The sequence below is a fragment of the Littorina saxatilis genome, linkage group LG1, assembly GCF_037325665.1.
Source record: "Littorina saxatilis isolate snail1 linkage group LG1, US_GU_Lsax_2.0, whole genome shotgun sequence".
NCBI lineage: Eukaryota > Metazoa > Mollusca > Gastropoda > Littorinimorpha > Littorinidae > Littorina > Littorina saxatilis.
The window spans coordinates 50,730,386-50,757,169 of record NC_090245.1 but is presented as its reverse complement, the minus strand read 5'-3'; the positions used below and the strand labels follow the sequence as shown (position 1 = coordinate 50,757,169).

The window sequence follows — 26,784 nt, the reverse complement described above, 5'->3', positions numbered from 1 at the left end:
GCCTGCCAGCTTTCCACTCCATCTGTCCTTCTGTTGTCACATTTGTTTTGTCTGTCTTCCCGGGGATGGCCAAATCTCAAAATTTAAATTCGCAAGCCGGGCGAGTAACTTCAAGAAAGTCACTAGCACGCCAGAAATTTCGCTGGCCCGGTTCATATCACAGTTGCTGTATCTGCAGTGTTTATGACGCTTTGAAACTAGATACTACAACCAGAAGAGTTGCATTTGACCAGAATTTTTACTGGCCAGCCGGGCGAGTTGCCCGGCGGTTTCTACTAGCCCAGCGGATTTTTTACTGGCCATTGGGCGGACGATTTGGCCATCCCTGCTGCCTGTATCTGTTAAACTGTCTATTCTCTTACTGACTGACTGTCCTTCTGCCTGACCGAGGTGATGGTCTTTAGAATTAGAATTTGAAAGATTTGATACCTGTGAGGCAAATGTTCTCACATGAAGACTTTGCAAACCGGAAGTCTGCATGTCTGTTATCTACTCAAAGTGCTCAGGTATATTCTTCTGGTATAGACTGGTTCAGTGGCGAACAAGATTTATTAGACTGGTTCAGGGGTGAAAAAGATTTCTTTTTCTGGTGATGGTGTATGAATTGTCACACCACGTGTTTGTATCTCGAAAGGACCCGGTCTTGGATTTATCGTGGTGTATGAAATGTCACACCACGTGTTTGTATTTGTACAGGACCCGGTCTTGGATTCATCGTGTATCCAGAAGCGCTGGCTATGCTTCCTCTACCCCAGCTGTGGGCCGCTCTCTTCTTCCTTATGCTGCTAGCTGTGGGAGTGGACACACAGGTAACTTGGCACAATGAAATTCAGTGTTACCTGCCATGAAAGGACACCCTTGTGACCAACCAAAAGTGTCCCTATGTCACAGGTGTCTTTATTACGATAGGTATATTCTGGTATGCTTATAGACCAAAGGACATCAAAAGGGGTCCTCTCATGGGAGGTGTCTGACATAGCAGGTACCACTGTATGTCAAAAATATGTGTATTACCCTCAGCGAATGAGCAATATAATAAGACGGGTGCCCTCAGCTAGATGAGATGATGAACATTACGCGTTTTAGCTCACATTTCAATATTTAATAAAACAAAACTCGTGTGAACCTGAAATCACACACCAAGCCATGTAGTACATATTCTCTATCAATTAAGCAAGGACTTTCACGAAGAACAAACAAAAACACAAACAGACTAAACGGGGGAACTTAACTTTTAGATACTAATGCCTGTCATGAAGAAGCTTCCAAGCCTCATTCGACCTTGGAGACGGCTGCATTTCAGTGTGAAGGTTAGGGATGGGGCACACGGGTTGGATGAAGCAGCTGCAACGAGCCTGAATTTCCATCTCTGGGGTGCCGTCTCAGGAAGTTTTTACCTGATAACACACACACAGGATGAAGTAGCTGTGAATATAGTGGACCCCCCCCCCCCTTTTAACACCTCCAAAAATCTGAGAAAATGGGGTCTAAAAACAAGAAGGGGGTCTTAAAAAATGGAGATAAATTTTCCCCCCGCGGGTTAGGGGGAAGAATTTACCCGATGCTCCCCAGCATGTCGTAAGAGGCGACTAACGGATTCTGTTTCTCCTTTTACCCTTGTTAAGTGTTTCTTGTGTAGAATATAGTCAATTTTTGTAAAGATTTTAGTCAAGCAGTATGTAAGAAATGTTAAGTCCTTTGTACTGGAAACTTGCATTCTCCCAGTAAGGTCATATATTGTACTACGTTGCAAGCCCCTGGAGCAAATTTTTGATTAGTGCTTTTGTGAACAAGAAACAATTGACAAGTGGCTCTATCCCATCTCCCCCCTCCCCCCTTTCCCCGTCGCGATATAACCTTCGTGGTTAAAAACGACGTTAAACACCAAATAAAGAAAGGAGATAAATTTAGAGACGTTATGAACACAAAATCTGTACTAGCAGCGAAATGGGGAAATTCTTAAATCAGGGGGTTTAAAAGGGAGGCTCTACTGTATATGTTCTCCATTTCCATGTCTTGGATGCTGTTTTATTATCTTGTTATAAGGCCAATCTGTATTTAATAATAATAATAATAATAATGGACATTTATTAATCGCCGTTTCTCACAAGAGCTCACGGCGATTTACATATTAATTTCTGCCGTGTGAGATGGAATTTTTTACACAATATATCACGCATTCACATCGGCCAGCAAACCTCAAGCCTATTAGGGCGAGCATTCACCTTTCACGGCCTTTATTCCAAGTCACACGGGTATTTGGTGGACATTTTTAGCTATGCCTTTTCAATTTTGCCAGGAAAGACCCTTTTGTCAATCGTGGGATCTTTAACGTGCACACCCCAATGTAGTGTACACGAAGGGACCTCGGTTTTTCGTCTCATCCGAAAGACTAGCACTTGAACCCACCACCTAGGTTAGGAAAGGGGGGAGAAAATTGCGGCCTGACCCAGGCCTGAACACGCAACCTCTCGATTCTGATCGCAAGTGCGTTACCACTCGGCCACCCAGTCAGTATTTGGCTTAATCTATCCTAATGATCCCAATGATGAGTACCTGTGCAATGAATCGGATAACTTCCCCCTAAAATGAAGTAAATGGCAGAACAAAAACACATAACTCGCGCAGAAAATAAATAAATAAATAATAATAATAATGATAATAGTAGTGCACTTTGGAGTTGCAGCTCAAAAACACTGAAGAAGAAAAAGGAGAAACAAATGACTGAAGTAGCACTAGATAAGTAGGAATAGAAGAAGTTGAAGGGAAGGATGTTATAGTTGTGATTCTCTTATCAATAGCTTGGCTATAATTTTGGATGTTCGGGGGTTCATTTTCATTTTTGGATGTTTACTTTATGGAAATGAAAACTACATCCTGCTGTCATGATTATTATGGCTGCTACTGTCTGTTTGTTTTACAGTTTGGAATGGTGGAAATCATGTGTTCAAGCATCGTGGAGAGCTTCCCCCACTTTTGGCACAAGCGGAGAATACTCCTCACAGGCATAATTTGTTTCTGCTTTTTCCTTGTGGGTCTGCCCCTGACAATGAATGTAAGTTGAAACTTAGTGTTACCTTTACTTCTCTGATAAGATAGATTTATTGCTTTAAAAGATAAGTTTGCATTATTTTTATCATGAGCTTCTTTTTTTATGTTACTACTGTACTATCACACTGTTAGCTGGTGATGATATATTACGTTCATTGATTGATTTAGCTGTGTATATAATCTGACAGTGTTTCATGTTACAGTAACAAATTTTGATTATTTTTTTGTTAAAGCGTTATTTTTACAAGTTACGCAACATGTTTTTTAAATTTATGAGCAGTTTGTAACTAACAGTTTACTTTCCAGCCATGTGTTAAAGGGGGGCGGGGGGGAGAGGCTACTTATTAATTTTCTTTTTAAGTTAATTCTGACTAGTTTTAATTGCATTGCTTTTCTCATAACTATTTTCTTTATTCTGAACAGCTGTTCTCATTTTACTTCATTTTGCTTTTTTTTTAAATTTAATTTTATTATATATTTAACTTATTAAGCATTTAGATATCTCTGTTACATCAAGTGATTGATATTATATTTGAAATGCCATTTTCTCTCAAGCACAACAGGAAGCGCTGGACTCGTCATTTTGATACGCCATTTTGTTATGAACATACCTTTACAACTGATTTGACCAAACATCATGCGCCTCTCAGTAGAAAGCACCCTCACCATTGGCTCATACACACGTACTGAAAAATGAAAAATGATATGTATCTTATGAGATAGAATCATTCATAAGACTTACACTTGTTGAGATAGAATCATTCATAAGACTTACACTTGTTTCGGACTCTAGTTTACTCAAGACATCACTTTTTTTCTATCCAGTCAATAACAAATTTGCATAAAGCCACAATATAGAAGTAACGAAACTATTTATTCAGTCAACATCCTAATTTTATCTAAAAAAAAAAAAGTACATTAAAATTTACTAAGAATTTATTCTTATTTGTTTTCGCAACATTTCACACACAATACCAACTATGCATTGGACAGATACTGAAATTGAATGTCTTCGTTTACTTTCATCTTTAAATGGTTTCTTAAAGTGCTTCTGTTCAAAAAAAAATTTAACAGAAAAATTCAGCTTTTAGTGGGTCCGGTCAATCACATTACTGTACAACACTTGTCTTGCATTTCATTCGTTCTTTTCCCTTGAGCAATTAGAAAAACTCAGATCGTGTTTATTCAAACAACACCAGCTACTTCTTCAGAGCAAAATCCCATGGACACTGTTAGGTTTTATCAGATTTCAAGAAATTTCGCTGTACAGGATTCTCAGCCCTATCTCTTCAAACACCCATCCCCGGATAGTCATAAAGAGACGACAGCTTTAATGCAGTCCAAGATCTTGAACAGGGTTTTCATGTCACCAAGGCATCAAATAATCTACTGTTATCTAATAAGACAAAAAGACTTCTGGTAAGACAAACACTATTAACAAAAAAATTAATAATAATATTAAAATAAAAAGATATTTACTCACCAAGACATGGACAGCACAATTAAAATATCAAATATTCGCCCATGGAGGCTTCTTCGGGACAATCTACTGTTAACATCAGCGGGATCAAATAGGCCACAGAGTCTCTGGTTCTTTGTAACCCATGCCTTCTCAGCTTCAATTAACTGCTCTATCATTGACTGCCACTCCCCACTCCTGTCTGCATTTTGGCTACCTGTCCGGTTGCTCAATGAAGGTATATGCATGTTTGTATAACGCCACTATCATTCTTCACTGCTACATCGGTATCCATATTTATGGTCCAGTTGTACTGTTCCTCAAGCGAACATCTTTATCCAGTATCATGTCCATCCTCGTTATGCATTCAGGTTTCTACACCTTGATAAGCAGGCATAACGATGGCTGTGTTTGTTCATGGGTTGAGGTGTGTAGGTGTTGTCTGCGTTTACTTGTGTGTCTTTTCGTTCAGTGGTGTAAATGTTCTGTACACGTTTCTGTCCAGTTAGAGGAGTAAATGACACAAGTAGACAACATAAGAGATTGTTAAAAAGAAAAAGAATGATCTTACACTTACTTAAAATTAGATATCAGCAGGGAAAAGTAATAACAATGAAAGAGTTAGAATCAAAAATGGGTTGTGACCAAGAAATTTAGTTTTTTGGACTTTCAGCTAATGGGGAATCTTTTTCGGGCTTCTTGCATGCTGCATGTAAAAAAAAAGTAAAGGTTTTGTTTTATATTTAGGATTGAAGGGACATCATTACATCTTACAAAGAAGAAGACAACTTTTAAGTTGTCCTACAGATTTTGTTACACATGGCTTAAAAGTTCTCATGACTGGAATACAGTCTCAGTTACTTAGAGATGTGCTATCTCTTTCGTATGTGATAGGTTAGTAGACATTAGTAGGTACAAGTGTCAAGCAAGACGGTACAATAAGCATAATTGTTTCACACATAAAAAACAAGTTTTATACATTTGCTTGAAAGAGAGCAAAAGGTATTTCCAAATGCCACATGCTTTTTTGATAATTTACGTGGAAAATATACACACCCATAGATTTGAAGAGAATAAAAAAAGTGAAATCATTATTTTTGCCCTTTAAAAATACAAAAGAAAAAAAAAAGGAAATAAAAGCAAAGGCCATTTTCTTTTCCATAAGCAACAAATGTTAAAAATAAAGGATCCAGCCAACTTCAATTGACATTCCTTTATGTTCCATGTGCTTTTTAAATCCCTGAATCCAGCCCAACAATATATTAGTTTCAGCAGATGATCCGGATACATGCAGTGAAAGCTGCATGGATGAGACTGGCTACCACCTCAGGAACTGATGCTAAACAATCCCACAGTAACTTCAACTGCCCAGCTATCCCTCATCTTGTAAAATATTCACAAAACTTTTTTTTCACAGCTCAGAAAATCATAATCCCCCTCCCCTCCCCGGGGCCCTCCTCCCCCCCCTCCCCCTCCCCTCCCCGGGGCCCTCCCCTCCCCTCCCCGGGGCCCTCCCCTCCCCTCCCCTCCCCGGGGCCCTCCCCTCCCACCCCCCCCCCCCCCCCCCCCCAACTTTGTGTCTTCTTATGGGCGTACCACAACACGGAGAAGAGAGACCGTCTTGGTTGGTTTTCTTAAACTTAGATGTTGGATGTTTTATGTATTTTTACATTCCAGGGAGGAATTTACGTTTTCCAACTCTTCGACTGGTATTCCACCTCTTTCGGGCTGCCTCTTATCGGCGTTATGGAATGCGTTGTTCTCGGATGGATTTATGGCGAGTCGAGTTGCAGAGAACTTTGTATCAAAGCAACACAATCTTTAGCTACATTTTCAGTATTGTTTTTATCAGTTAACTAAAACCGAATCAAACTAAACTTGGTTTGTTTGATGCACTGGTCATGACAACGCTGTGACTGGCTACTTTCCCCACAAATGATTGTTCTCTGCTGCACTTTGTCCTTATCTGCTTACAGGTCTTAAAAATGCAGATTGAAGTTTTTGCCGGAATGTAAATTTACTGTTCAAGTGTTGTGTTGTCTTTTCAAATCTACTGGTTTTCAATAGTATATAATTAACAGCATTCTACAGCTTGCAGAGAAATAGGATTGATAAAGAAAAAAAGTCCTGATTAAGTAGCCAGTCACAATTTGTGTTATGAACGTAACGGTTGTTGAAAAGTTTTTAGGTAATTTTGGTTGTGCTAAGCGTGTTGGGTTTGCAGTAAGTTGATAAGGCATATAACCTCACAGAACGTACAGGCATTTTAATCAGTTCCAGTGTAGGTTGTATAGTGTTTGTCAGTAGCTTTGCTGTTCATACAGTTAGTTTTTGTCAAGACAGAAAGTCTTTTAAAACTATTTACATTCAATATTTTGCATGAAGCCTTGACTCAAAAGTAGGATACCACGTGTACTTGTCAGCATATTTTGCCCATAGTATTTTGTTCTGTAATACTTACATTACTGGATCTGACAGGAGTGTTATCAATCATTATTATTCTAAGCTAGTTTGAGTAGCCTGAGTCAGTTCATTTGTAAGGTGATGATTTGTGACATGATGAACTCTTGACAAACTGCACGACTCTGTTGACAGAGTACAGGACAACAACTTACTGACTTACCCCTATACTGTTGCCACTTTTGAGCTCACAGGACGTGACAATGAATATACTGATATCTGCTGTCAGCAGCTCGCCTCTTTGTGCCTGGGGTTTTGCCAAGCAAAAACGATATTGGCTAGTGTTCAAAATCCTACTGAATTTTTTTTTCTTCGTAAACACAGGCTTTGTTTTGTTTTTTTCCCGTGATTTATATCAATACCAAAAGACACACATTCGTGAGATTTCGTTCGTTCCTGGATTTCCGCTCTTCGTCTGGTAACAGGCTGCATTTTCCGAAGCAGGCTCTGTGTGGATTATTGAAACTGAAGTTACACTTCTATCATCCTTCACTTTCCGCACAGGCTTATCCATTAGGTCCAAGGTTGTCTCCTCGTCATGTGTTTGAAAGTTGCCGGTGATTTAGTCTCATAACATTTTGCTTTGATGGTGCAGTGATGCATGGCTCCCATGATTTTACGTTAATTCCCTTCCTTCGCCCGTCGATTTTGCAGACTTCATCGCTAATCCTGAAAAAATCCTGACGCGGTTATTTAATTCCTTATTGAAGTTTTTACCTGCATTTGTTTGTTTGTTTTTTGGTTGTTTTTTTTGCATCCAAGTTTTATATAAAAAAATAAAAACCACATTATTTTTTCTTGATATGTGCGTATGTGTGATTGTGTGCGCGTGTTCATGCAGCCTACAATAACCACAATTACCCGGGAAAAAATTATTGTTGGCTGTTGCTGCATTTGTTCCGAAGCTAAACATAATGTAACCACTTATAATATTTTCTTTATCTGACGTCTTCGCCAAACATAATGTAACCACTTATAATATTTTCTTTATCTGACGTCTCCGCCGCTTTAGGCAGTTTTCAACCACCAAATCCATAAACCTTTGAACCACTCAGTTAATTTTACCAGTTTACACTATTTGTATGCGTATGTGTGTACTTTGTGTGCGTGTGAGATGTGTATTAAAATGTCTATGCCCCTTATCTTTAACGGTATTTAAAAAAAAATAAAAAAAATCTACCAAAGCTAGATAGCTGCTGTGTGGTTTGAACATATTCAGGAGAAAAAAGGAAACCTTTTGGAGAAAAGAAAACGGCGAATAGCAGTTTCACTATAGTGTGAAATTGCATTGCATTGTTGAATCAGTGAGAACTGGTTTCTTCAAGTTTTGTCTGCGGTTTGTTTTTTTCAATATCGACATTTTGCTGAAGAAAAACTTTTGCTTGGCATTATTTCTAGCCTAGGCTAGGCTAGATTTAAATCTGTTACCAAAACTATCAACGTCACAGAAGATTTATTTGCTCTTATGTTTAGAGCAAACAGTGCAAGTGTCAGTGAAGCCCTTCTCTCATTCCTACCTATCATTGATGTAAAAAAAAAAAAAAAAAGTAAAAAAAAGGAGAACAAAAATGGCAAAGAAGAGACAGATTTTAACCAAATAAAAAAAATCTGATTTTTGTCCTGGTTGCACGAAAAAAAAAAATTTGCCAGCAGTGAACATCAGTGATTGAGGTGGGAGGTGTTGATAACTCATGGGTTTCACTGACACACGCACAGAAAAAAAGGTCGAATTCGAAATGAAGATGGCTTCTTTGCTTGCAGGAACCGACCGTCTAGCTGATGACATCATGAGTATGATTGGACGTCGACCTCCAATGTTCATGATCATATGCTGGAAGTTTGTCACCCCTGGAATCTTGGGAGTAAGTATGACTTAAGGTGTTACGAGTGTGTTTGAGTTGCGGTTCTTGCTCATGTTTATACTCACTGAGTTACTTCCCTTGGATCTGGATCTAGATCTGGATCTGGATAACCCGCCTGGGTTGGTGGTTTGCGGGTGCGAATGCGTATACGCACGGTTCAGTGTGCTTTCGCGAAAGGGTGTGTCATATGCACGGCTAGAACTAAGATACTTCTTGATTTCAGTAAATAGTTTCATTACATGTCAACTAGTTCGTTTTTAAATGATTTTTTAGAGATCGCCAAATGGTATTGTGTGAATAACATCATTCGATCGATTGTACACACGGCGCCGTGCTTCTAGTAGCTCAGTCCATTCCTTCTTTCCGGTATGGAAACAGACGTGTTTCTGGCGAAAGAATCGGCGTTTTCAACTCGCCATATCTTCATATTCATTCGGACTAGAACAACGAAATATAAATTTCTTGTAAAAAAAAATCCCGAGCCTTGCGACTCTGGTAGTCATTTTGTTACGCGAAGCGGCCTTTGGTAGGTACGACAGTTTTAGTCACCCAAGTATATATCTAAAACGCACGTGGACGAGTTTTCAATGGCGTATTTGAAGTCTGTGAATGTGATTACAAATCATTTCGGGGCACCCCTCAGTCTATACGTACAGACAAACAAATTGCATTGAACGAAATTTGAGAGGCTGGACTGTAAGTTGTTGTTTTGACTTCTACAAATCTCGCAGGTCTTTTATGCAAAACAGACTCAAAATTGCATTTTTCACGCAAGTGTAGATGACGAGACTATCGAAGGAATGGAATACACTTGCCTACAGATATAATAGACAGATACTTATATCTATGACTTACCCTAGCCCATATGTTAGAATAAAGAACATACTTTGCTCTTTTGAATGATGTATGATTTGGCACTGTACACAGGATTTTAGACCTGCCCCCGAAGTGATTTTTCCATAAACCCGTCAAAAAGCTCACTCTGTTTTGGCCGTAAAAAGCGCCCAAATGAAGTCAATTTCTAACCTGTGTCGTGTGTTCGAAGGAGTACATCTCAGCGATGCCATTGCCTTGCAACCTCAAAGAAATATATTTTAATAACCCGCTAAATGAACGTTTTTTTAGTGTGAAATAAAAGCCGGAGATTTGCTTCGTTTCTTTGCTGCGACACAAAACCAAAACCAACTATAGATCTGCGATGACATTATGAGTTCGTTTTCGACATTGCAGTGAAGTTGCGTGGATCTTCGACGATTCCCGTTCGGTTTAATGTGGATAGAGCTTTGATTGAATGTAACTGCTTTGAAAAGTTACAACATGAGTCCTTGGGATCGATGTTTTTCGGTAAACTTCTTCGTATCCTTGACTTTACTTTTGACTTGAACAGATCCAGATCGGCTGGGGCTGTTAATCACCTACACAGATCTATATGAAGTTGACTCGACACGGCGAACCGCCGAATTCGTGCCCTCTCGTCGGTCCTACCCCCAAATCCCTTACCAGCCTCAGACCCCACCTCACCATTCTAACCTCACTGGCGCACTATGTGTGATTATCCCTTCCTCATGTGTGTGTGTGTGTGTGTGTTGTTTGTTGTGTGAGTGCGTGCCGGCGGGCGGGCGTGTGTGTGCCCGTGTGTCTTTGTGTCTGTGCATGTCGTCTTGAGTGCGAGAAAGCGAAGTTTTGAGAAATAGTGACAGATAAATAGTTTAAGAAAGGAATATACTAAGTGAGAGTGGGTGTCCATTACGGCATTGCGAAGCTTTGTTTGTCTGTTTGTTTATGTGTTCGCCGTGTGTGTGTGTGTATGTGTGTCACAGTTAATATGTGTCCATTTGGTGCGTTTGGCTTCATAGTTCCTTCATACGAGTAACTTTGTTAACAGTTCATTATTCGGACACAGATTAACAAGTTATAGAATGTTCGTGTAGAACAGACACTTAGCCACAAAAAACACCTGGTTTTGAAATGAATTATTACCTCGATTCCGTTCAAAGGAGCTTTCCCCAAACACCTTTTTAACAATATCCAATTGATCTATGAAGATATGGGTCCATGCGACACCGAGGCAGAGGATGCCTGTTTGCGGACAGGGGGAAATTGAGAAGGGGGGGAGGACCGATACTATAAACCCCAACCTGTGTACACATTGCTAACAGGAACCTGTGCACAAAATGTGTAATGTATCTCACGACAGATTATTTTTTCGGGGAGGGGGGGGGGGGGGGGCGCATTCTTATGATTAGCCTAAGTCGCTTCGCGTCCTCAATTTAGACTTTCGAATTCAAAGTACACCCCTTTTACAAAGTAACTGATTCACCCATGTGTGTCGTGTGTATCATTATGTGCGTGTGTCTGTGTGCTTGTCTGTGTGTTTGTGTGATTGTAGTGCGATTCAGAGACACCTACTGGACAGATCTTCATGAAACTCTGTCTCCAGTTGGAAATGTCCTCCCTGTTGTGGATGGTAGGAGCGGGGTTTTGGACAAGGGGGACATTTCCAACTTGAGACGAAGTTTGAGGTAACGTGATGCATTATAACTGAAATACACAATTAGTAGTGCCCCAATATGCAAGTGTGTTCGTATCATCAACTGATAAAAAGTGTGTCCGTAGATTTTGGTTACGCGTCGCAGTGTTAGCTGTGTACGACCTCCCACAGTCCAATGCCGCGAATTGTTGTTACAGCCCCTGACTTTTTTATGTACGGAATCCGGTAGTCTTTTTGTTGTTGTTAAATAATTATATTGCCAAACGTTATGACATTTTGGGATAATTGAACGAGTTTCAATACACATTTGCTGAGCACCTGTGTGCTAAAAGGAAATGTCGTTTGTTTTTATCAAAACTCAAAACTAATTTTCAATGTTTATTCGTGCAAACCGTCACACAAACATGCGTGCCTCTATGAGTATGCGTGTGGCTGCTTTCGTAGTTCAGGCTAGATTACAAGTCAGCTGTGTTAGGGTGCAAGCCTTTTGATAATTTACCCCACACCAAATCCCCCACACACCCCGATACCTGTCAAATTCCCTCAAAATGCAAGAACAATTCCGTTACCTTAGATCATCAACAGAAAATAATCCTCCGGATCCTAAAGATCAGGACGAAAACATAGCGAAACACTTTAGATATCAGATACCGACTTTATGTAATGCGCTTCAAAATCATATTTGAGAGAGAGAAAGAGAGAGAGAGAGAGAGAGAGAGAGAGAGAGAGAGAGTATGCATGTATTCCAATTGTAAATAGTCAGAAATATAGTTATTGACTGTGTACTTATTCTTATCGCTATGAGGGGTTGGTTTGCTTGTGTGTGTGTGTGTGTGTGTGTGTGTGTGTGTGTGTGTGTGTATGTGATTACTGGGGTGGGCGGGTGGTGGAGGGGGGGGTGGTATTGGATCTGGGGGAGGGAAGGGGGGGGGGGGTTGGCAGGGGGTATCGGTGCACTAAAGGCACCAAGTGTTTGGGTGTATGTGTTTGTATTGCGATTCAGAGAAAACTACTATACAGATTTTTATGAAACTCTGCACACAGTACCCACACTTCTCCCTACCGCCTGACCTACTGGGCTCCCAAATGAATGTTTTTATCAATTTTTGTCAGTCAAGATATGGGGGTGGGGGTGGTGCGGGTATAATTGTGGAGTAAGCAATAAGAAAACACCTTATGGTTTTCATAGGTATTGCAACGGTATATAGTGAAGTTAGCTGTGTTCAAATTTGTTTATGATCTGTCGAGCCAATTTTGTGTTACAACGTTTTTGAGTGATAATTGTATGTGTACGCTCTCGCCAATCCTGGATAATTTTCGGCATGCACATTGATAAGTACCGTATTATAATAAAGTGATACTCTCCATTCTTGTATCTACACAAAGTAATGTTTTATTTATCTTTTCTAAAGATAAAAATGTCAGTTAGGATGACGTTACGAATTACAGTGTTTTCTGTAAGGTCATATGTGTCCACCCGGTACCCCCCAAAACTGACAAAACTCTTATAAAAAAAAAATGAATAAGAAAACAAAGTTTTTTGTCTGTCTGCAGTTGTGGACATATAGCTTAGAGAAACATGTGCTCAAAATGTGTAATGGATTTCACGTGCGACTTTTTGTTCTTTCTTGTGTTGAGGTGGGGAGAAGGGGGGGTGGGCGTATGCCCCTTGATCAGTCTCGGGCGCTCTGCGACCTCGATTTACACTCTTGAATTCTAAAAACACCCCCCTTACAAACTAACTGATCTACCCTGGTGTATATGTATGTGTGTGTGTGTGTGTGTGTGTGTGTGTGTGTGTGTGTGTGTGTGTGTGTGAGTGTCTGTGTGTGTGTGTGTGTGGTGTGCGATTCATAGAAATTTACTGGATAGATCTTCATGAAACTTTGCACACAAATGTTCCGACCCCCAACCCTTCACCCTGATTCAAACTCATGTATCACAAGTCCAGCGCTCTACCAACTGACCAACAGCACTCCCAAATTATTTCTTTTTTTATCCTTTTTGTCAGTCAAGATATGGGGGTGGGGTTGGTACGGGAATAATTGTGAAGCAGACAATACGACAACAACTTATTTTGTTTACAGGTATTGTATCTGTATACAGTGAACTTAGCTGTGTTCAAGTTTAGTTATGTTCTGACGAGCGAATTTTTTTTAAATACGTTTTTACTACTAAAGGAGTGATATTTTTATGTGTACGCCCTCGAGAAACCTCGATCATTTTCTGAAAATGCACGTTGATAAGTACCGTTTTATGATAAAGTTATACTCTCCATTCATTTATCTACACAAACTAATGTTTCATTTATTATTTGTAGAGCTAAATATGTCAGTTGGGATCATGTTAAGAATCGCAGTGTTTTTCGCAAAATCGTACTTGACAACCCCCAGTAAAAAAATTCTAAAAAAAAGTTAATACGTCAACCTCTTTTTTTCTTTGCACAGATGTGTCCATATTGCTTAGAGGAACCTGTGCACAAAATGTGTAATGTTTCTTTCACGCGATTTGAACACACAAATAACCCCTTAAGAATCGCAGTGTTTTTCGCAAAATCGTACTTGACAACCCCCGGTAAAAAAATTCTAAAAAAAAAATTAATACGTCGACCCCCTTTTTTCTTTGCACAGATGTGTCCAAATTGCTTAGAGGAACCTGTGCACAAAATGTGTAATGTTTCTCACACGCGAATTTTTTTTAAATACGTTTTTACTACTAAAGGAGTGATAATTTTATGTGTACGCCCTCGATAAACCTCGATCATTTTCTGAAAATGCACGTTGATAAGTACCGTTTTATGATAAAGTTATACTCTCCATTCATTTATATACACAAACTAATGTCTCATTTATTATTTGTAGAGCTAAATATGTCAGTTGGGATCATGTTAAAAATCGCAGTGTTTTTCGCAAAATCGTACTTGACAACCCCCAGTAAAAAAATTCTAAAAAAAAAGTTAATACGTCGACCCCCTTTTTTCTTTGCACAGATGTGTCCATATTGCTTAGAGGAACCTGTGCACAAAATGTGTAATGTTTCTGACGAGCGATTTGAACACACAAGTAACCCCTTAATTGGACTAACTTTCTAGTAAAAAATTTGATTTTTCGGAAATAACTCAGTCGGGTGTGTATGGGTTGTGAAAGAGTGAGTACCCTTGCTTTTCCTGGGACAAATATTAACATGTGCTTCGTGTCACATGGAGAAACTTTCAAGAGTTTGTCTATTGCCCATGGCACAATGTAATATTAGCTTTTTCATAAAGCATAAAGCCTTATGAGCACATTTGGGTATTTGTCAGATCTGCGTTTCCTAGCCTACTTTATTTCAGCTCTGCCTGACCTGACAAAACTGGGGCTTTAATTTTAATGTCCTTACTCCTTTTGTAACAAAACAAAAATGCAGCTTATGTGTCAAGTATGTCAAGAGATAATTTGTGTGGTCATGTGAAAATGTCACCAAAGTCATCATGTTTGTTGTGCAAAGAAGTAATTGATATATATACCTTTGTGTTGGGTTTTGGTATCCCCCTTCTCTGTTTCTCTCTCTCTTTCTCTCTCATACACATACACACACATAATAAAATTCCTACAAAAACAGTTCAGTTCAATTTCTCTCTCTCTCTCTCTCTCTCTCTCTCTCTCTCTCTCTCTCTCTCTCTCTCTCTCTCTCTCTCTCTCTCTCTCTCTCATACACACACATAATAAAATTACTAAAAAAAACCAGTTCAGTTCAATTTCTCTCTCTCTCTCTCTCTCTCTCTCTCTCTCTCTCTCTCTCTCTCTCTCTCTCTCTCTCTCTCTCTGTTTGAGAGATGTCTGTTTTTAAGAGAGATATCTGATTAAATGCATTCACTTCCAGGTACTCCTCGGGTTTGCATTCTACGCATACGTGCCCCCAACGTACCGTGGCTACGAGTTCCCAGAGTACTCAAGGGCGATCGGCTGGTGCATGGGCCTCCTACCCTTCGTACCAATCCCAACAGTGATGATCTACAAAATCCTGTATGCAGAAGGGCCCCCTTTGGAGGTAAAGCACACTGAACATGATCTGCATATGTGCGTTTGTGCGTGCGTGCAAGTGTGTGTGTGTGTATGCAAGTGTGTGTTTGTGTGTGTTGGAGTTTGTGTGTGTAAAGGGGGGGGGGGGTTGTTTGGCATTACCGTTTCATTGACTGGAAATATTTTATTCTTGTGTTGTGTGCTTTTTGTGTGTGAAATGTCTGCTTTTGAATTTGATTGAACAAAATAAGTAGAGAAGATGGATGGCAGCCACCTTCCACATCACTCTCATTCTCACTTTACACACATTTCATCATCATCGTCATCAACATCATCGTCATCAACATCATCGTCATCGTTAGCATCAACATTGTTTCCATTATCATCATCAACATCATAGTCGACATCATCATCATTGGCATTATCATCATCAACATTGTTGAGTCACTTGAGAAAATGTGACTCTATGTAATCGGTCAGTGTTAGTCTGTCCGTCCGGCCAGCCGGCCGTCCGGCCGTCCGTAGACACCACCTTAACGTTGGACTTTTCTCGGAAACTATCAAAGCGATCGGGCTCATATTTTGTTTAGTCGTGACCTCCAATGACCTCTACACTTTAACGATGGTTTCGTTGACCTTTGACCTTTTTCAAGGTCACAGGTCAGCGTCAAAGGAAAAATTAGACATTTTATATCTTTGACAAAGTTCATCGGATGTGATTGAAACTTTGTAGGATTATTTTTTACATCAAAGTATTTACATCTGTAGCCTTTTACGAACGTTATCAGAAAAACAAGGGAGATAACTAGCCTTTTCTGTTCGGCAACACACAACTTAACGTTGGGCTTTTCTCGGAAACTATAAAAGTGACCGGGCTCAAATTTTATGTGAACGTGACTCATTGTGTTGTGAATAGCAATTTCTTCCTGTCCATCTGATGCCTCATATAATATTCAGAACTGCGAAAGTGACTCGATCGAGCGTTTGCTCTTCTTGTTTTCAGTATTATCATCATCATCATCGTCATCAATTCATCAAAATACAAAATAAATGAGTGTATGAAAGAGTGATATTCATGTTGGTTTTTTTTGCTGCAGCGTATACGGATGCTGATGAAACCTTCCACGTCGTGGAAACCGGCCAAGAGAGAGGACCCTCTGATGGCCATAGATTCAGAAGCCAAAGTCTGAGAGACGAAAAGCCCACAAAAATGTGTGGCGTTTGTTTGTCTGCTCCTTTGTTTGTTTGGTTGGTTGTTTTTCTTTTTCTTTCTTGTTTTCGATTTAGATATTTTCATTTTTGCTGAAAACCTTGATGAACAATAAATGTAGAATCAAATGAGGGTAGTAAATGTTAAGTTTATTGCGCTGTTTGTCTCAACAGGAAATGTACCATTTTTGCATCATGAACTGCATGTGTGTGAATGTCTTAGTTGGACTTAGTAACTTCATTGTTTTAAACTCAGTTCACAGCTTATCTAAGCTTGTCTTAGGTACTGGATATGAGTAAGTGAATGTTAGTACAAGAGATTATGACAAACAATCTATGGCTGATGAATAAAATGCAACGTCAGTGCTTTCCCTTGTTCTCCGTCAACAGGCAAATAACACTTTTAAGTAAAACCTAATGATGAAGTGTTTTATACGCAGCTGAAATACACAGCTAGATTAAACTAATGGTTTGGGAGGGTGTTACTGGTAAGTTGATAACATTCCACGAGTTTCATGTTGTTAATGTTCAAGGGAATGTTGTGCATGGGTATGGGTGTGTTATTGTCGTTGTCTTAAATCTTTTGTCAGGATACTGCTCAGATCAGTGTATGAGCTGTTAAAGGTGGTCATCTACATTTTTGGTGTTTTTTTCCAATAATCTTATGGTTAGATTTCGCTAAAAAGTTATGTCAGATGATGAATGAACCATGGGGAAAAAAGTTATAGAAAAAAAAATATATGTAAATTTTTGGGTAGCGTGACTCACGCTTCCAATATTTTGTTTTCTGTTTGCTGAGAACATGTGCTTTGCCTAAAAATACTGACCAATCAAATTCATGTCACTATGCTTATAGCCACGCCCAAACAAGTGCAGCAACAGTTTGACACTGGAGCGCTGTCCACACTTTTTTTTAAACGCACGGAATGCACGGGATTTGAGAGGAGTTTTGCGCTTGGCATTTTCCAAATAAGGATATCCTACTATGAGTACTACGCTGGAATACTACAATGAATTTTCAAACGGCTACACTGGCTTCGTCTTTCCTGATCGAAAGGGGGTGTGTTATTGATAATTGTAGATAATAGACTCTGCATTTTAATGGTCAAATGGCGATTTCGGTATAAAAATGTAGACAAGGACCTTTAAGGTTCTCTTCTGATCATCAGAAGGGGTGTGGGTGGTTGAGGGAGGGTTATTAGGATGTATGTGTCAGGACGGTTTGTCAAAAGACTGGCCATTCCAGCTAAGTATCTCTTTCAAAAAATTGTGTGTGTTGCTTGTGACAGCTAAACTATTTAGTACAAAAAATGTATCAACCTAAAGGTAGAAAGAACACTTACCAGTAGACATGTAAATGATTATTCGTACAAGCTAAGCACAAAATTATGTAAAGTTTTTATTTTTTATTTTTATTATTCAAATCTTTTGATTTTTTTAAATAACTTTTTTTTTTAACTCTGAGTCAAACAAATTGTTTGACCTTATTTGGCTGAATATTTTGAAAATCATTATAATACTGCTGATTACAATTTTATCTTTGTACTTATATTTTTTCCTAATTGGATTTGTTTTTGTGTGGAACAAGGCAATATGTACATTTCAAAGTACAGTATATTATTACACAATGTATTTGCCTTCTTATGCAATCATAAGGGTTAGTTTGTAGTAATTATAGAGTTACTTGGGCATTTTTGAAGCCTTTCAGAATCATATTTTTAAGACAAAATGAAATGAACCTGATCTGTAATGGCCATGCTTTCAATGTAAAGGAAAACCTTTTTACCTTGATCTCAGTCTAATGTGTTCATATTGAATCTCATATATCATGTCCTTAGATTACAAAGATCAACTGTTTCACAGATACCAAAGAGTACAGCGTCGAACAACGAAATCTCTTGTATTTGTGGCAGAATTTTGTCATGGTCTATTTTTGAGTAATTTCAATCTGTTTCATTGTCAGGGAGGAGGGGGGAGGAGGTGGTTGCTATTTGTATTGATTTATTACGATTACATGTACCTGCTGTCCAAAAAAATGTCTGAGCTTTACTGACTAGTCAGGGTAAACTTATGTTATTCACATTTTGAAAACAACTTCTGTGTGAAGTTTAAAGATCAAACTTTCTCTTTGTATCGCGATTCATGGTTTAATTATTTTTTGTTTTTTAATGTCTTTTTTCTTGGGATGTATGGCAATTGTACTGTACACTATCTTAAGGAAAAAAAATCAAATAATTCAATTTGACATTATATATTATAATCCTGTATGTATGTATGTATGTGTCTGTATGCTTATTGTTTGTTTGTTTTATGTGTTTGTCTATCAAAGCTGATTTTGGATATGTGAATGATTTGTACTACACCAAGGATAATACTGTAGTCCAGATCTGGATGGAAATTTCAAGTACATGTATCAGCATCTGTGATTAGAATGATTTATGTCCATCTTCAGTCTGTCATACAGACTACACATTTATATAGACTCTCTGTGTTGTCTGTTTCTTTTCCTTCTTACTTTTTATTCTCTTCTCCCTCCTCTCCCTCCCTGTTTTCTCTTTTTTCTGCGACTCTTTGTTGCTGTATACCTGATACTGTTTTGAAAGACTGCCATGTTGTATTGGTGTCTTGTGGTAGACGACTTATACAGACAGTGTGTGAGCTCCTCATTCATAGTTGAGTGTCAGTAGTAGTATTTGTTACTGTTTAAAGTGTAACAGATTTGCATGGATAGTTTGGTCAGAGGCAAAACTTCCAGTTCAAGTTTAAATGTGTCGATGGGTTTTGCCTTGTTGGCTTATTTTTTGGTATTTATAGAGTGCCAATTTTGTTTTTATAGTTTTGTGTGGAAGTGGAATGATTGTCAGGTCTGCACCTTTGCCTTCCAAGTATTGTGTTCAAAAGGATAATACCTTCGTCACTGCATGGTTAACCGTAGTAGCATTTTTGTTTGAAGTCGGAAAGGATTTGGAGGGTAGTTTGCTTTGACGAACATGTTTCAGTGCAATGTTTAGCGTGAATATGGATTGTTCCTCGATGGCCTTTAGATATTTGCTGGATTTTCATGTAACTTTTATTTGGAATATTGGTCAATGTTTAGCCTCTGGCTTTGCTTTCTTCACACTAATATGTTCAAAGCGTAGCCTTGGTTAATGACAGGAATCCGAATGTTACTTTGCTATTTTCATTTTTTCAACAATTAGCTTAATTGTGGTCGTCAGGGAGGTGAATGCATCAGTTTATATATCTTTGAGTATGTACCGCAGAAGGTGAATGCAGGGAGTGATAAGATGAAGGTTGGAATCTCTTTGTGTGTGACAGTGACGTACTGCATTGTGCTTTTCTTTCTTGTCAAATTACTGTACACACCCTCAGTTATCACTTACGAGGACAGTAGCTGTATTAACTTGATTAATGTAGGAAAATGGTATGTATTCTTGATATTCTGTAGAGAAAGTTAGGAGAAAGATAAACTATTTTTGATTACACGTACAAAGCTTTCTAAGCAATTCTGATGTGAAGATTCTTGAGAATGTAAGGCACAAACAAATACAAAGGGTTTATCACAAATTAGTTTTTTGCCTGCCATGGGAAGTGAAAGATTGATAACAAAAATGTTGCTGTCGGCCACCCTCAATCATACAGTGTCTTCAAAGTTATTGATCTGTGAGGCATTAATAGTAAAGGATAAAGACGTTTACTTTGTCTTAAAAGAGATTCTTTTGTTTTTTGTATTACTCAAACTTCGACATCATTCTTAGTATATGTTTACTCTTGTACAAATACTTTGCTCCAAATGACGCTATTGACCAAATAGACTATTCCAAAATGTCTTCACCGTTTTCGGAGATAAAGTATTTGAACAAAGACTGTCTGTGGCTGGAATCTTAAGCGATAAGCATGGGTAAACTCAAAAACATGAAAAACTAGCAGCAGCTGCAACATTCACAGGTTAAATGCATATTTTCCCTGATTTTAACCTGATAACACAAGCTGTATTTTATGTTACATTTTATAATGTGTTTGTATATGTTACCACAGTTTCATTACTTGCTTGCCTTTATGTGTCAAGATATTATACTGTATTGTACAGAGTAATTGGCTCATTTTAGATTATTTCAAAGTTTGGGTTAGTTTAGGTTTTGGGTATAAAACCAGTAGTAATTTCATCAAAACGTCTGTTCATATTGCAACAGAATAATAGTACGTTATAGTACAGAATAGCATATATATTATAGTTCAGTATATTATAGAATGAATGTGACCTCGCTACTGAAAGAGTGTTTTTGCTCTCTTTTTTTCATTCTTTTTTTTATTTTTTATTCTGTTTGCACCATAAGCGGTGCATGTGTTCAGATTTAATTTTTAGGTTGAATCTGAATGGGTTTTTTAATGTACACTTTTGAAAATGTCCACGACAAGGACGTATAAATATGAGTTTCAGAACTTATGTAATGTGTAGTCAAAATAAGAAGAATAAAAGTCACTGAAATAAATTGGAAAATCAAATGTTGGGTTGACTGTGTTTGAAACTTCTCATTCAAGCTTGTTCCCCAACTTGTAACATTCTGTGCACATGTTTTTGTTTGTTCTTTCGATTTTAGAACTGCTTTTGGCATTTTGTTTTTAAAATGGTTGACATGCTCTCAGTTCATTGTGACTTAATGTCAATAAAAGGCTCTCGAAGTGTTCCATAAACTGCGATGGTGTGTGTGTGTGTGTGCAATGGGTGCACATACAAGAGTTTGTGTGTATCTGCTTGTGTCTCTGCGTGCATAAACCAAGAAGGTTGTGTCATGCATAAGGTTGTGTGTATTCGTGAGTGAATGTGTGTGTGCAAGCATGACTGTGTATGCATGTGTTAGTAAGTGTGTGTGTGTGTGTATATATATTATTATTATTATTATTGTGATCATTTTTATGCGCCTAATCTAGATATAGCCCTAGGCGCTTACATATTAATTTCTGCCGTTTGAAATGGAATTTTTTTACAGACAGACAGACAAACAGACATTTTTTACACACAATATATAACGCATTCACATATATATACTGGATGAATACCCGCTTCGCCGGGAAGAAGTCGAGCCGAATACCCGGCTGTGCCGGGGACCCGGCTTTGCCGGCGCACCGCACGAAGGAAGGGAGATAAACGCGCAAAACACTGGAGAAGAGTAATACCCGGCTTTGCCGGGACAGTGACCTTCTAAAAATAGTATAACGGGAATATGGATTGAGCGTTGTCGACAGTGACCTTCTAAAAATAGAAACGGGAATATGGATTGACGCCACACGAAGGAAGGGAGATAAACGCTGAAAACACTGGAGAAGATAAGGAAGAGTTACTGGGAATGGATCCAGAGAAAAACCAAAATCGGTTCAGCGCTGCGCGCTGAGAGCACGTGTTGAAATATTTCATCGACCAGGTTGTGTCCGGGGTTTACCTGAATATGGCCACCAAATTTGAAAGAGATCCATCGAGAACTTTGGCCGGGCATCGCGGACACACACACACAGACACAAGTCGTATATATATATAGATATTCTAGACTGGGTAGTCCATGTCTGCGTTATGTATGGTGATTGATACCGGACCACTAAAAGAAAATTACAAACAGAGAAAGAACAAGTCGCGTAAGGCGAAAATACAATATTTAGTCAAGTAGCTGTCGAACTCACAGAATGAAACTGAACGCAATGCCATTTTACTCGTAGCATCGTCAGGCCACCGCTCATGGCAAAGGCAGTGAAATTGACAAGAAAAACGGGGGTAGTAGTTGCGCTAAGAAGGATAGCACGCTTTTCTGTACCTCTCTTTGTTTTAACTTTCTGAGCGTGTTTTTAATCCAAACATATCATATCTATATGTTTTTGGAATCAGGAACCGACAAGGAATAAGATGAAAGTGTTTTTAAATTGATTTGGACAATTTAATTTTGATAATAATTTTTATATATTTAATTTTCAGAGCTTGTTTTTAATCCGAATATAACATATTTATATGTTTTTGGAATCAGCAAATGATGGAGAATAAGATAAACGTAAATTTGGATCGTTTTATAAATTTTTATTTTTTTTTACAATTTTCCGATTTTTAATGACCAAAGTCATTAATTAATTTTTAAGCCACCAAGCTGAAATGCAATACCGAACCCCGGGCTTCGTCGAAGATTACTTGACCAAAATTTCAACCAATTTGGTTGAAAAATGAGGGCGTGACAGTGCCGCCTCAACTTTCACGAAAAGCCGGATATGACGTCATCAAAGACATTTATCAAAAAAATGAAAAAAACGTTCGGGGATTTCATACCCAGGAACTCTCATGTCAAATTTCATAAAGATCGGTCCAGTAGTTTAGTCTGAATCGCTCTACACACACACACACACACACACACACACACGCACGCACGCACACACGCACGCACATACACCACGACCCTCGTTTCGATTCCCCCTCTATGTTAAAATATTTAGTCAAAACTTGACTAAATGTAAAAAGGAGGAGGGGGAAAGAACATGGATACAAGAATATACAGCCACATAAGGCCAAATAAAAATATATGTTGGTTTAGGGTAACCCGACCGACCCTATTTTTTTCTCCGCCGACCCTAAAACTCTTGTTCATTTCTCAAAAAAACAAAACGTTTTGGCACATTTTGCGAACCATACCGAGACTAAGGGAAGTAATCTCCTTTAAAATCGACTAAATTATCAACACAAAGCAAAAGCCGACCTACCGACCCTATCTTTTTTGGTCACTTTACCCTAAATAGTTTTGGGGGGGGGGGGGGGGGAGTGCAGTCCTCCTGCACGGCCCCTGACCCCAACACCCCACCCCCTCCCTTTTAATTTTGTTTTCTCAATTAAGTTGTTCTGGCCCCCGCCTGAATTGTAACCTTTCCAGTTCGTTTTTAATTTCAAATTGTATGGATAGGTGCCCCTTTCCGAAGTTCTGCAAGAAACCCTCCCCCGCAGATAACCCATGATTTGATTCGTGCAAGCCCCCTAGCTGCTAAGTCATTGCATGGATCGATATATGTCTTGTGATAGGGAGAAGTTATAGGTCAGGTCAGGTCAGGTCAGGTCAGGTAGGACAAATGTCAAGTATGCAGATAAAATAGCACCTGGTAGCTCAATTTCAGCTCAGCTTGTCACACTAACACAAACGGACAGACAGACAGACATACAAGCAGACAGACAGACTACCACACACATACACAAACACATGCACTAACATACACACTAATACACACACAAAGCACTGCTTCAGTATAAAGGACTATATGTCAAATTATTATGCTGTCATGTGTTGTTGAAAATGTGACGGTTTGGAGCGTTTGAGCCTCCAAGACGTGACATCAAGATTAGACAGTTTTGCAGCGAACAAGCATTTATTTTGATCTGATCATTATTTCCACCCGAGTATTCAAAACGCTTGCTTTCATTCTGAACGTGTCGGCAAGTCCGCAAGGCATGAATGCCGGTGACTGACACAGCTGTGGAGTATATGTGTGCTCAATTTCATTTTGTCAGTTGGAAGGGTTGACTAAAATTTATGTAATAATATCGCTTCACGCAAATCGATTTGACATGACGAGATTTTAAAGTGAATAGAGAGGTCGACTTCGAGGAGTTAGAACATAACGAATGAACAGACTGGTGTTTGTTCACCCTCTATCTCGGCCTTTGAAGGCAAGACGTTATCCCTCGTACATAGTTTCCCTTCATTGGGGGACACACTGACAACAAATATTTTTTAGTTTCCGTGACAAACGTGACTTATCATTCTACAACTGATTGTGATATGCGTTTATTTGCTTGAAGTTAAAATGCTGATATGGGTTTGTTCGCCGCAGACCTGGATTAATCTGTTCCACAGATCACTATCTATATAAGTTATAATCTTGTTAACAATAACATACAATAAACTTAACAACAATATTTCCTTCGTGGTTTGCTTGCAGAATTCTGTGTGTGCGTGTGCTTGTGTGTGTGAGAGAGAGATGAACGTTGTGTGCAATAACGCATCCTTTGAACACTGACCATAATATCCTTATTATGTATGGTAAAGGAACCGCTCATGCAAAGAGTTTAGTACCAATTAAACGCCCACCCCCAACTTTTCGACAAAATTGGGGGGGGGGGGGGGGGGGTGGTTGGCGTATACAAGGTAGTTTACGGTATATTTTAAGGTAATCAGTGCTAATGTTGTAGTGTTTCATTTGTCGTTATGTTAATACACATAAGTTTCAATACCTGTATTTGAGATAATTAAGTACAGTTTAATATTATTTGGCTGCACTTTTATACGGATCTTGTATTACTGTTGTAGAAAACGAGCTTTGTGATGAAGCGTTAGAATAAGAAATTGTTGTTAGCGATCTTTTGCAGTTCAGGGCATGTTATCATCAGGTGTCAGTGTGAAGAACAGGGTAGGTGCCACTAGGTGGTCCAAGAGATCTAAACCTTGCAAGTAAATCGTACAATGCATTACAAAAACAAGCGGCAGTTCTCTTGATGTTTTTTGTTTAAATTAACATGTATAATGGCCCTGTCACACGACCGTTTTAAAGCCTGCGTATGCCGACGTATGGGACATTTGAATAAGTACGCTGGCGTACGTCGAATACGTTATGGGTACGTTTTGTATACGTTAAGAGGACGCTGAAGCACGCTGGCATACGTCGTAGTACGCTGAGCACGCAGCAAAGTTTTGTGCATGCACAAAAATTCTCGACGTATGGTTCATACGCACTGCATACGTTGGCACACGTTCACACACGTTACTTGTACGTTACTCATACGTCGATAAATATCTGTATCTGTAGATAGTGCTGAGACATTCCGAACGCAAGCAACACTTCTGCCGTATAAACAGTTCTTCATGGACACGACATTCTGCACAGAGAGTACAGAACTTACCACTTGATTTACCGTTACATAACAAGGAAGAACTAATACAGTTTCTACTCACCAAATTTGCAGAATTACTTGCCGATTTCCCGCGATTTATAGAACAAATGACGTGATCGCATGGCGTCATGTCTAATAAAACAAAACTTCCGAAATATATCTAATAAAACAAAACTTCCGAAATACGTTCTATCCATTAGCAGCGGCGACGACATGTGATCGTCAGCGATAAGCTGTTGCGCGCAAGACTATCGTTAGGCATACGTTGTGAACGCCGGCAACACGCTAAGCATTCGTTGGGCATAAGTTGTGAACGCTGGCAACACGCCAAGCATACGTTGGTGTACGCTATCTGTAAGTTATTGAAACGTTCTGCATACGTTACTAATACGTTATGTATACGTCCAACTCGTTATGAATACGCTATGTATACGCCAAAGATTGAAAAAAACATCGATAGTTCAGCGTACGCCAGCGTATGTTCATACGTCGGCATACGCTGGCTTTAAAACGGTCGTGTGACAGGCCCATAAGGTGTTATAGACACCGGGGTTGACACCAGCATCCTTGAGATCTTGTGCACACACTCTGTTCAAATTTCCTGAAGCCAATGGAGATTTCACCTGCATGTAAAAGGAAGCAACTTAGTTTAGCTGAAATGTATCAAACGCTACAGTGGACTGAAGGAAATACATCGTATCTGTAAGTTCGACATCTATCTATGTTGAACCGTCTTTTTTTTTGCAAATACATTGACAGTGAAATGTGTGTAGGCCTTAGATGATTAAAAGCATTCTAGTCATCAGGGAAAAGCCAAGAAAATGCTATTTCCTCTTCATTTTCAGTTACAGAAATATACAAAGGGACATGCAAGGATTTTTGCGCAAACAGCGTTCTTCCAGAAGGAACATACAGTGTGATGCTTAATTTGACTGAAGACCAGAATTACACACAGGCACCATCACTTCATGCCAAGTTTTGTCAAAACTGGTTTTAAAGCTTATGTCAGAACTATTACCTTGTTCAGTTTAGAACTGACCTACTAAACTGACCTAAGTGTAGGCATTTATACAGATGATTCGGTGCCAAGTTGAAGTTGTGAAGAAAAGTAAGAATGATCACTGTTAACATTAGAAGCACATGTGAGACAAACAGTGTCTTGTCATGGTCACAATTAATAACATATACACATTGAACAGATTTGGTACGTTGTTTTCATGTTCTGTTCATCCTTTTGTGTTCACTGCCTGCAGTAATAGTCTTGCCAGTACTAAGCTGGTTGTTATATTTGGTCGGTTGTGAAGAAACAGACATTTTTGATGGAATATGCTGATAATCAA

At 38.9% G+C, this 26,784-nt stretch overlaps 1 protein-coding gene across 1 annotated transcript in view; it reads left to right on the top strand.

Annotated features, from left to right (window-relative positions):
- The window catches only part of LOC138977855 (sodium- and chloride-dependent glycine transporter 1-like), a 75,540-nt gene extending 54,308 nt beyond the window's left edge, over positions 1 to 21,232 (top strand). The window contains exons 9-14 of the mRNA XM_070350492.1: positions 697 to 809; positions 2,924 to 3,055; positions 6,188 to 6,367; positions 8,659 to 8,832; positions 15,185 to 15,352; positions 16,422 to 21,232. Of these exons, the coding sequence (XP_070206593.1) occupies positions 697 to 809; positions 2,924 to 3,055; positions 6,188 to 6,367; positions 8,659 to 8,832; positions 15,185 to 15,352; positions 16,422 to 16,514 (860 nt within the window). The 3' untranslated portion in view covers positions 16,515 to 21,232. The remainder of the gene's footprint in view (positions 1 to 696; positions 810 to 2,923; positions 3,056 to 6,187; positions 6,368 to 8,658; positions 8,833 to 15,184; positions 15,353 to 16,421) is intronic.
- Positions 21,233 to 26,784: the final 5,552 nt, after the last annotated feature.